The following is a 12080-nucleotide window of genomic DNA, read 5'->3' as shown; positions in this document are numbered from 1 at the left end:
CTCTAAGCATTGAGCCTTAATTCTTGTTCATTTTGAGAGATATAGTTTGCGCTGTATTGTTCTTATTTCACTCATTGAGGAGTGTTTTCTGATAACCTACCCACTATCAGCTATTGTATCAGAAAAAGGGTGTGTATAACCCTTGTGCGTGTAGAAAGTATTCTACACGGGGAATAGTTGAATCACCACGTGTAAGGTGATTGCAAGTGTAGAGGGTGTTCTACACGGATCCTTTGTAGCGGTGTTTTTCAAAGGTGTAATAGGTTTCTATCTCCACCTGAAGGAGGTTGAATAGTGAATTTAGAAATTCTCAAGGGGTAGCTTGAGGCGAGGACGTAGGCAGTGGGGCTGAACCTCGTTAACATACTGAGTTTGCTTCTTTCTTACCCTTACTCTTTATATTTATTGTTATTTCATATTTTGTTTATATTTTATATTATATATTTGATTTATAATTGTTATTTTTTTTAATACAACTCAATTCACTCACTCTCTTGTGTTAGTCATCTGGACAACAGCTATTAAATAATAAGAGGATTTGAAGTCCCCCCTTTGGAGAGTATAATCCTTGTTGAACTCTCAATTTGGCAGCACGACTCATGAGCGTTGCGAGCAAATATCTTTGTCCTTGAAACGTGCACAGATCTTGCCCAGTGAACAAAAACACTTGACAAAGAAGTTACAGTGTACATGTTTCTGCATTCCTACTCATGTATTTCGGTTGGTCCATGTATTTCCTATGCGATATAATGTTTGTATATGCAATAGATATCATCGTATCATTTCAATTAATAAGAAAGGACCCTTTGATTTCGTAGATAATCAGCATTCAAATAGAACTTACTTTCAATGCAAACAGACGTAAAAGCTAAAAGCAAAAATAAATCGAGGAAGGAAAGGATCTAAAACAAGAATCATAACCTCAAGAGGAAGAGGTAGGGATAAAACATACTCTATTTGTTTTTTGGACCAGACACGGGCAAATTTTGCTTCAAAAAGCGATACACTTCCTACCAATGGAGGAACTACCTTGGTTCAATTTCAAAAGCTGAACAGTAAGAAGTACTTTGAAGTTGGTTTTGAAACCCTTTACGGAATAACCCCAATTCTAATATAAAATGCTCCAGTTCAATTACAAGCCCTAGCTGCCAAGAGGGGGAGGGTGTTAAGGAAAGTATCATTCTATTTAAAGACCTTTATATCCAACACTATTTACATGTCATAACTTGATTTAAAAGATAAATTTTAAAATTTCAATTTTACAAATCAAATCATTCCACATTGATGGTATCATGGTGTATGGTGTAAAATCTTTCGAAGGGCAATACTCGTTAAGGAAAATGGAAAAGAAAGAAAAATTGAGAAGAAACTACAGTACCCGGCCTGGAGAGGCACCTAGGTGAAAAAGAAACATAACAAATCCCAAGTTCCATTACTCAACTCAGTATTTTTCAACTACAAATGAACTGCAAAAAGAATTCCCATGGAAAGGATGAGAAAGAAAAGAATGCTAAAAAGACATACATACTGCCACACCTAGTTACCTTAAGAAGGACCTACTTAGCCATCACTGAACCTAAATTCTAACCCTTAAACCTTGCACTTGTCTCTACCCACGTTTAAGCTAAGATACCATCTTCTAGCTATTGATTCTATCCCGGCCCCCTTCCATCCCTGTACAAAAAGCAATGAGCAAAAGAAATGAAATAACTGAGAAATAACATAAGAGAGGAAAGAGGGAAGCGAAGAAAGAGGTTCCTACAGGGAACAAGTTCTCTCGTCCTCCCTACACGTAGTCAAGCCCAAGGCTTCTATTTGTATTTGGAATAAGTTCAATTGGTTCTACCCCCGCTGGGTCAGCTTTCTCCCCAGTCTTGGTTCTCATTTCGAGCACCTTCTTGTGAGAATTTGAGTGCACGGATGGAATAAATGTCGGGCTTGCTGCAGGCCGGTATTCAGGGAAGAGGCGGCCGGACTTGTAGCGTACACCGCAAGCGTTGCAAAGTGTTTTCGGCCCCATTGGGCCCGCCCTCCATTGGGGAGTCTTGGTAATCTCGCAATGCATGCATTTCCTGACTGCTTGCGAAGGCGGATTCTGATTGTTCTCAGCGGCGCCTAGTGGAACTGTCAATTTGAACTTCTTCTTCTTCTTATGCTCTGCACTGGCTTGTTTTGGTATCTTGATCGACAAGCGAGACTCTGCAAAACCCTCAGAATCGCAAGAGACTTTTGCTGCGAGAAATGGCTGAGGGGTCTCTGTAACAGAGGAGGTGGGGGAGATAAGTTGCATTTCCAGGCGTGGATTGAAGGTTGCAGGGCGAGGACGCTTGCTGCGGGGCCGCCCACGCCGGCCCGGGGTGATGGTATCTGGGCTCCGCGGCACGTTCTTCTCAACCGAGCAGGAACTGCTGCTGTCGAGGACAGAAACCGGGCTGGAAGTCTGAAAGTGATGATGGGATGATTCGTTGTGGATGGAAGAGGAGTCTTCTTTCTTCATGGTAAGGCTTCCAGCAGCGAACGAATCCTCAACGAAGTTTGAGAGCCATTCAAGCTGAACAATGTCTTCATACTAGAGTAATAAGAAAGAAGAAACACAAACAGATTTTAGAATCAAAGCTGCCAATGAGACATTTCTCATAAAAAAAATTATAGAATGAATCTGAATTGATCAAAAGTGCCAAATTAAACAAATGTTGGATATGGGCAGTCAAAAAAACATTCCAATTGTCATCACATCAGTATATCATTAAAACGTTGGATAAGGTCTAATTCAATTCTTTAAGCTGACAGACCACGTGATCGAGGAAGATATTTATTCCACTTAGTTACCATTCATTTGATTAAACACCATTGCACAATGACATAATGTATAAGATACAATATTGCCGTCTATCTATGAAAAACAAAGGATTTGGAGGGTTCCTCCTACTCGACCCAATTTATAGGCGATAATCCATGTCAGTATGACCCATTTTAGTAAAAAGATTTCTTCTAAAATTCATCATTCTAATTCTTATTATTTTTTTAATATCTTATGTATTAGATGATTAGAGATTATTTTTTATATTTTATTTATAAATTTATTATTTAATATTATATTATAAAATAATAATAAAAATAATAAAAATTAAAAATATGAATAGATTTTTTCGAACTTAAAATTAAGAGCTTGAGAAACTGATTACATAGACCTCGGTAAAACTTGAATTCGTTCGCACGCTCTTACTTAAAAAAAATAAAAAAAAAAGCAATTGATGACGCGGTAACAAACAAAGCCACACAACATAGCACGTGATGGCAATTGGCTTTTTTCCTTCATTTAAACCAAACTCAGACGACAGATCACGTGATCTCCGTTAAAGGCGCTCGATCATGAAAACATCTAATCGATAAATGCAGAACGGTGGATGCCATGCCATGTTAGCCTTCCGCCGACATTTATCTCAACGTTAGTTGACAAAAATGCCCTTGTAATAGAATTTTTGAATTCGAACCTCAAATTCGAAATCAGAAATGATTTGTACAGTCGGGAAATGCAGTCGGCGTGCAGTCGGTTGTATAAAAAAAATTAATACAGGACCTATATGAAAAAAAAAAATTATTTTTATAATTTTTTATAATTCATGCAGGTCCTCCTGAATATAAAATAATTTTTTTATAATTTTTTTTTATTTATTCCGTATAGCCGACTGCACACCGACTGCATTTCCCGACTGCGTGTAGCAAAGCCCATTCGAAATTTTGCTGTCAGAATCACAGCACACAGACCCAAAAAAAAAAAAAAAACCATTTAGCAAGTGCTGATTGGGGACATTGTACAAGACAAACCACTTGAGTTGTCGCCAGTGGCATCGAAGAATCGTACAACCCCCCATCACGCGGTCCGCCAGACTGGCACTAATTGAATCTTTTTTAAGAAAAAAAATTGCAATTGTCCCCCAAAGAAAAATACGTCCTATGACGTCATCTCCCAACGAATCTATTGGAATTCGAATTTCTACTCTGGATTAGCAAAAGAGACTACGATGCTAAAATCCTGCCGTACGTGTGTGCGCGAGCCCGAGATACTCACCGGAACGGAGAGTTCGGCTGATAGGTCCGAGGCACTGTTGGCGGAGAAGACAGCGTCGGAGCCAGGCAATGACCCTGACTCGGTCTGCCAAAGGCTGGGGAAAGATTTGCCGTCTGCGCTGCCCAGCCCGGTCTCTGCGTCGATGTCGATGTCGATGTCCTCGACCGGGAAATCTACAAGGTCCTCGATGTGGTCGAAGAAGCTGCCGTCTATCTCGTCCATGAAGTTCGGTTCGATCATTGTCACAAACTTCACCTGAAAAAAATGTGAAAGCAAATAAGGAAAACTGTTTCCAGAGTTCGTCAAAATTATAGAAGCAAGCTAAAAAATGGGTGCCAGGGGCAAGCCATATTATCAGATATATCTAGAATACGCTTATTGTTCAAAAGTCATTGATTGTGTACTCTTCTCCTTTTTGGCTAAAGAATAATCAAGGCAAAAAATGTTTCAAAAAATAAACAAAAGGGAAGATTTTCATTTCAACGTCCAAATTTCAGAAAGTATCGGTTTTTGGAGAAAAGTTTTGAATAATTCTGTATAGAAAATTAAGAGGTTAGAAGGAATTTCTATAAACCTAGTAAGTTTCTGACAAAAGCGCACTCCGCTGCTGAGTTTTTTTAATGGAGAGGAATTCAAGGAATTTTAGTCAAATCCTTGAGAATTTACAAAGCAAAAGGTCACTATGACTCAAGGCCTGCTAAAAACCCTGCCGACACTCAAAATTCGAAACTATAACGTTTCCAAAACTAAAAATTTTGGAATTTCCGGAAATGAAAAAACTAAAAAATGCAGAACCAAACCTGAGCTTAAAGCTATGATGAATTCCCGCCCAAAAAGAAGACTTGTAAGTTTGCAACAACGGAATGAAGAAGCAGACACCCAAAACACAATTCTTCAGCAAGAACCCCGAAAGAATTAAACTAAAACGAATAGGGTCATAGCATGCACACTACCACTTCAAGCCCCCAGAACCCTATTCCTCCATTATAAACTGGAGCACTGGGTTGAAGTTCAGTGCCTTCAGACAGAAAGAGAGAGAGAGGGGTTTGAAAGGAGAGAGAGGAGAGGGAGAAAGGCTAAAAAGGGTGGAGAACAGAGTGTGATTGTAACGGTAGGTGAGCCCATTCCTTCATTGCTAGCTGTCTTTTACTATCCCCCACTGTCGTGATGTCGAAGTCTTCTTTCTCCCTCCTCTCTCTAAAAGAAAAACCTCTCTGGTATATATCTCTCACCTCTGATTGCCCACGGGTCCCACTCCTTCCCCACCGCACCCAACCTCCGCTTTTAATAGTCTCTCACGGATTTTCACCGAATTTGAAACAAAATTATGAAAAGAACCAAAAAACAAAAACAGGAGAAAGAGGTCCGGCTGGCATTCAAAGAGCTGAGAGGGGGGAAAAAAGTGTGAGTCGGGGGGGGGGGGGGGGGGGGGGGGGGGGGGGGGATTTGCTCACTTTTTCATGCTGCTGCCACAAGGTGAGGTTTTTGACAGTGAGTTTAGTTGACATCCAGTTAAAAATTATTGAATAAATTCTACTTAGGAAATAATTTCTTAATATAATTTTTATTTTAAAATTTTAAAAAATTAAGATTAGGACTATATGAAATAAAATGAGTTTAGATCATTTTGAAATCCAAACAAAATCTGTGTGTTTATGTTGAAGATAGATATAATAAGATTGGATTTTGTACGGTAAATCGTAATGCACCTTCAATACAGAGACGAAAAGAAAAGAGACCTGAGAATTTGTCAGGTTCAACTACAATTCAATCGAAAACTTCCCACTCTTTTTGGCCACCCTTGTTATTCTTTTCCAATTTCTCATTAGTTCCGTCCCTTGCTGTTAATTAATGGCATCGATTGCAGCCAAACTTCAGTTAATATTCCTATGGCAAAGCAGGCCAACATCTCGAGAGGCCTGGCCAATCAAGATGGGGGACGTTGGGGGATGTGCTTTAATTTGCAATAATATATGCTTATAAAAGTAGCCATTACTCAATTTCTTAAGCATATAGACTAATGTCAACGAGAGTGCTGTAGATATATCACATACATATATCGATTATCATTCGAATACATATATATGTATATATATATATAAATAGAGACAACTAATTCTAAAGTAGTAAGCAAATGACTCGAAGTTGGCTTCACGAAATTCCCATGCCAACGACTGGGTGGGTTTGGGTGTTGAGAAGTGTTGAGGAGAGTTGTGAATAATAATAAAAAGTAGGTGAAAAGTAATAATAAAGTAATGAATAGTAATAAAAAGTAGGTAAAAAGTAATGAATAGTAAAAGAAGTAGGTGAAAAGTAATAATAAAGTAATGAATAGTAGTGAGAAGTGTTGAAGAGACTTCAACACCCAAACTTAGCCTTAAGCAGGACTAATTTGTGTGAGTGCTGCTCAAATACATTGGGAAGCACAAGGAAAGTAGTTGAATAATATTTTTGGGTCAATACAAGCAACTTCATAAAACTAGGCATAGCATCGGATCAACTTGGCATTTATTTTCTGTCATGGTTGGAAAGTCGAATGAATTCCTCAGCACTTACTTGGCCAGTTGGCATCCTTTCGACAATCTCACTCTTTACCACCTTATGCCTGTTGAAAGTATAATTTTAAAAAAAATGTTGAAGTGTATATTATATTTTATATGATAATTTAAAAAAATTATAATGATTAGATTAGACGGCAATATTTATCAATATAAAATGTCTCTTAGTATGTGAAAGTATCTTATAAAATTAGAATTTGAAAACATTAAAGATAGTTTAATGTTAGATATTGTCTATTATTAAAAATATAATATTTTATATTAATCCTAAATTTATCTAATTTTTTTTAAAAGAACTGTATGTTTCATATTTTATGGTTGCAAATGTCACATCTCAAAAACATATATATTTATAAATTTGGCTATATTAGTGATGTGAAAGATTAACGTATAAATAAGAATGAGAAATATTTAAATTCAAATTAGTTTGAATATGAGAATAAATAGTAGGGTGTTTCCGTGTTTAGGTGTAATTAACAGGAGTAGGTTTGGTTTGGGCCTCATAGAATATTAGAAATGATAGGCCTAAGGTCACATGCTCTGCCTTTTTGCCATTCACTCTCTACTAACTAACTTGAGGTGCACTCTTTGAATCAATCCCTTCAGGAGTACTCTCCCTATAAATATTGAAAATTGAAGGCCATGCAACCCCTCCTTTCTTTTTAACTAACTTGGATTACACTCTTTGAATTGCTTCCTTCAAAAAGACTTCTCTTTTTAAAATAAATAAATAAATAAATTTAAGTAAAACCCAATTATATTTAGGTAAAACAATTTATGTGGAGTAGCTGCCACGACGAGGTAACATGTTAATGTGTTTTTTTCTGATACCATCATGAGAACTAGAAGTACTCGTCTCTTTCACAAAAGGTACAAGTACTTTTGTGTAACATCAAGAGAATTCGGAGAGAAACATAGAAGAAAATATATGAGCAAATGCGTATCTTATACGAGAAAATTATGGGAAAGAAGAAAGATGTTTCGTGTGTTTAGATTTTGCAAAATTGATTGAATGTGTCCCTTTTTTAATTCGAAAATGAATCTGAAATATTATATACTAAAGTTCTCGTTGTTAAGATATGCAGACTTGGCGTTTGTTGAACCGAAAACACTGCAAAAACCAATTACTCTACCGAAAACTTACAAATTGACACAACTAATTGATGTAGTAAATTAGATTGAAAAGTAGATTTAACATATCATATAAAGTTATGTTAAATATTAATGAGTTTACTTTTATGTGATCTCTAATTGGCTTTAGCAATACTTATTCATAATTAATACCCTAACTCTTAGGCTGCGTTTGGATATTGAGTTGAGTTGATATGAGTTAAACTCTTTATAAATAATAGTAAGTTAAGATCGTGGAGTGAGTTTTGTAGAGTTCATCTAAGATGAATTTGAATATATTTAACTGTTAATATGAGTTTAGAAATATTTATGTAAAGTTGAAAATGAATGTGAGTTTTATGTATAAAGAAGTATTGAGTTGAAAATAATTGTAAGTTCTACGTATAAAAAGATTTTGAGTTAATATAAGTTTAGTAATTTAAAAATTTGATATTTAGAAATTAAATTCCACTTAAAATTAAATTAAATTGAATTGATTTCAATTGAATCTGACAACAAACAGAGCCTAAATCGTTGAATTATTTTCTTCTTCTTCGCTAGCATTGAACAGGTCATGCATATTATGATTGTCTAGCTGTTGTCTACAACCGAGAAAACAAAGATGATGAAATCAATTGCCTGGTTTTCTTATAAACGTGTGATTCCGATTGCGTCCTGGCTTCCTTACGTCGGTAAGAACAATGAAGTAATTAATTGCATGAACAAAACGCATGCAAATGGCTTACGTGCCCCTAACCTGCAGAACCTGATTTTTTTTTTTTTTTAATATATATCTTACGCTCCATGTCAAATTATAATATTGCGTTCGCATGATTCGCTTGCTAATATATAAAAGAAATTAAAACTGTTGTAGTTTTGACTCATAGACATATTATTATACGACATTGATGCTATCGATTGATTGAGATATATGGGCAAAATGTCGTAACAAAAAAAGAAAACTTTAGAAAAAGTGAGGGAGGGTGTGACTCTGAATTTTTATCTCTTTGCAAGACGTTGTAGCTAAAAAGGGTTGGTCGACCGAATGCATATCCTATAAGAAAAATAAATTTTTATGATTAATTTATTATAACGAAAAGATTATTTATAATTAAAATATACCCTTAAACATTGGATTCACTTTACTAAAAATGTAACAAAATAGTAGAATTCTAGAACCTTAAACCAAAGTCTGCGTTGATGCATGTAAACGCGCATGTAATAGTAAAATGATCATGAATAGTTGACTTTAGGACTTCAATCAGCTTAGTTTGTTTTTGTAGATGAGATAAAAAAGAAAATAAGTTGAGTTGATATTAAAATAAAATGTTGAATAAAATATTATTAAAATATATTTTTAATATTATTTTTATTTTAAAATTTAAAAAATTTGAATTACTTATTTTATATTTTATAGAAAATTTAAAAAAATTATAATAATTAGATGAGATGAGTTTAGAGAAATTTTAAAAGTAAACAAGCAAAAAATTCCGAACTTCATGTGCGTAACCAATGATTAATTGAAACTCTAATTCCTAGTTGGGTCACATTCTATATTATTGAATTGAAGCCATCATCATATTAAGTCCATATGTATTCCAAACAAATCCTTAGTTTAGCAATATGAGATTTTTATAGGTTAGAATCCAAATATAAAAAATTCATTTATCTCAAAGGAAGCCGGATATCCACGTGGATTTGGATTCTATGCATCAAGAATTGGAACTCTACATCAATTATCTACTTCATTTAAACTTTGCAAAAAGATATTTACAGTCATAAATTCTTATGTATATAGAAAGAACGAAATTATCCTTAATAGAGGCCATGTATATAAAATAATAGTCATAGGCAGTAACATTGAGTTACAAAGAAATTTTATAAAAATAAATTTATAAATTAATATAATTTTATATAATATATTAAATTTATTTTATAATAAAAATAAATTTATAATTTCACATTAAATTATATTGATTTATAAATTTAATTTTATAGAAAATTTTGTGATTAAAGTATTTTGATGATAAATACAATTTACAATTAATCACTCGGCGGTGAGATTAGGAGGACCGTGGGCCTTTTGAAATAATATCGTACCAATAATAAAGAGAGGGCTTTGCGACAAAATGTATCGTGATTTACGCTTGTTTGAAAATATAATTTTTTTTTTAATTTTTTTTATCTAATCTCATAATTTAAATATAAAATTTTTAAATTAATTATTATAATTTTTTTAAAACTAAACATTATAACTTTTTTAAACTTTCAAATAAAATTAAAAAATAAAAAATAATTTAATTTTTTAAAATTTTTAAATAAAAATAATATTATAAAATTATATTCTAATAATATTTTAATTTTATAATAATTTTATTTAATTTTTTTCTTTCATATTTTTTAAAATTTAACTAAAATTATTTTATTATTATTTATAAATTATTTTACTGCTCTTTACAAAATTTTAAACTCATTTTATTTTAAAGACTTTAGTTGGTTTTTCTATTTTGTTTTGTTTTTTTTTTTTTTTTTATAATACACTTGTCATTACAAGGTTTTTGTGTGTTCAAAAATAGTTTTATTATTTTGAATATCTTTTAGTATAATTTTATTATGTTAAGCGGTTTTGTACACCTCAAGTTTTGGGACTCCCACCCAAGCGCGGAATGACAGGTCTATAGTAGTCTATACTAATTCTCACTCTCTTGCGACCCATACGAACCCCCAATGTCGAAGCGATTGAATTGCGCCTAGAAGATACAGCTGGAACTTGTCGTGTCTTAAAATGGTCAAAAATAAATAAATAAAACTAGAAAATGAAAAATTAGACATGACCGGTAACACATAATAACATATAGATCATGTTGCGTGCCGTGTCGGTGCTGCCGACACTCACATCCACGGTCCACCGCTTGGCCACACGAGGTTCCCGGATCACAAGACTTTGTATCAGCTCGTCGGTGCCCTTATTTATTTTCTTAGACAAATAATTTATATATATTTTTAATTTATTATATACATACTTTACACTCGTGCATTTGTTTTTTTATATTATTTTTTATGATTTATTTTATAAGTCTTCATTTCGTTACATAAATTATTTAATTTCATTATAAACAATTCGATTTTTTAAAAATTTTAAAATAAAAATAATTTTATAATAATATTTAATTTAATTTAATCTGTATAATCAGCGAGGTTTAAGAATTGGAGAGTCAAAGTCTCGGCCTCACGAGGAAAGCAGTAAACACTATCAAACTACAAGACTATTGAAATATTGATAGAATAATAATATTAATAAAAATCCTTCGATACACAATAAAAGAAAAAAAAAAAAAAAATTTTGAAACATAGCCATGTGCGTAGTGGGTGCCTCAATTAGTGGACAAAACGTGGCGACAACGTGGTTGAATCACACATTTTCTGCACCCCAAACCAATGCATATATATGCATAAGATTTTTATTTTTTTATTTTTTTATTTTTCAATGTATGCATCAACGGAGATTGAAGCACAGTTCACCCCACAAATTTATGGGCTTGTTCATTGTTGCGTTTGAACGCATTGTCAATTTCCAGTGCAATTTTGGCAGCTTGTGTGCTTCAAAGATGTGTCGGTGGAGCTAATTTCATAATTCTGTTAATGCTACGTCGCCTTAAGGGCCCGATCTGCGTTGAGAGAGATTGGGCCTGCATACCAAGCCCATATATAAACTTTACAGACACAGAACGTCGATCCAAGCATTATTACTGTTCGAAAGCTAGACTCTCATTTAGATGGCCCAAAACTTCACAAAAATATCCGTAATAATTAATACGGCCCAACACGCTAACCGACGAGGAGGAGAGCAGAGGCTGCACAGCACATCCAAGGAGGCTCAGCTCAGAGTTGTAGCAGAAACTAGAAAGGTACCTTAAAAAGGTTTGGCCACCTATGGACAAAGGAGTTCAAAGAATTTATCTTCAGGAGGCCAAATAAGTATTTTAGTAATTAACTATCTCTTCATATAGTATTTTATAATTTATATTATTCCATGTTTAATATACAAGTTATTATAAACAAAATTCAAGATACAATAATATAATTCTAATATTCCAATTTAGGAATATATGACATTTTATTTAATTATATGTTAAATTAAATTATAAGTACAAGACTTTTAAAAATTTAAGAAAAAATAAACTTTTTTCATAAGATTTGAGGTTATATTATAAATTATAATAGAAACCTAAGTTATTCATTTCTTAAAAAAAAAATAAAAAAACATGAGTGTTAGGTGAACCTAACGGTTATTTTTTGTAACGACAATAACTTTTTAATGAATTTATTAAAAAAAAAAG

At 33.5% G+C, this 12080-nt stretch overlaps 1 protein-coding gene across 1 annotated transcript; it reads right to left on the bottom strand.

Moving 5' to 3' along the window:
* Positions 1–1413: 1413 nt before the first annotated feature.
* Positions 1414–5281, bottom strand: LOC122301296 (GATA transcription factor 8-like). Its single transcript, XM_043112534.1, has 3 exons — positions 4873–5281; positions 4073–4327; positions 1414–2569 (listed from the first exon to the last, which is right to left on the bottom strand). Exons 2-3 carry the CDS (start codon positions 4310–4312, stop codon positions 1787–1789), a joined length of 1023 nt encoding a protein of 340 aa, XP_042968468.1. The 5' UTR covers positions 4313–4327; positions 4873–5281; the 3' UTR covers positions 1414–1786.
* Positions 5282–12080: the final 6799 nt, after the last annotated feature.

This window comes from Carya illinoinensis, chromosome 2 (assembly GCF_018687715.1).
Source record: "Carya illinoinensis cultivar Pawnee chromosome 2, C.illinoinensisPawnee_v1, whole genome shotgun sequence".
NCBI lineage: Eukaryota > Viridiplantae > Streptophyta > Magnoliopsida > Fagales > Juglandaceae > Carya > Carya illinoinensis.
The sequence above is the reverse complement of the archived record's forward strand: the minus strand, read 5'-3'. Positions and strand labels throughout refer to the sequence as shown.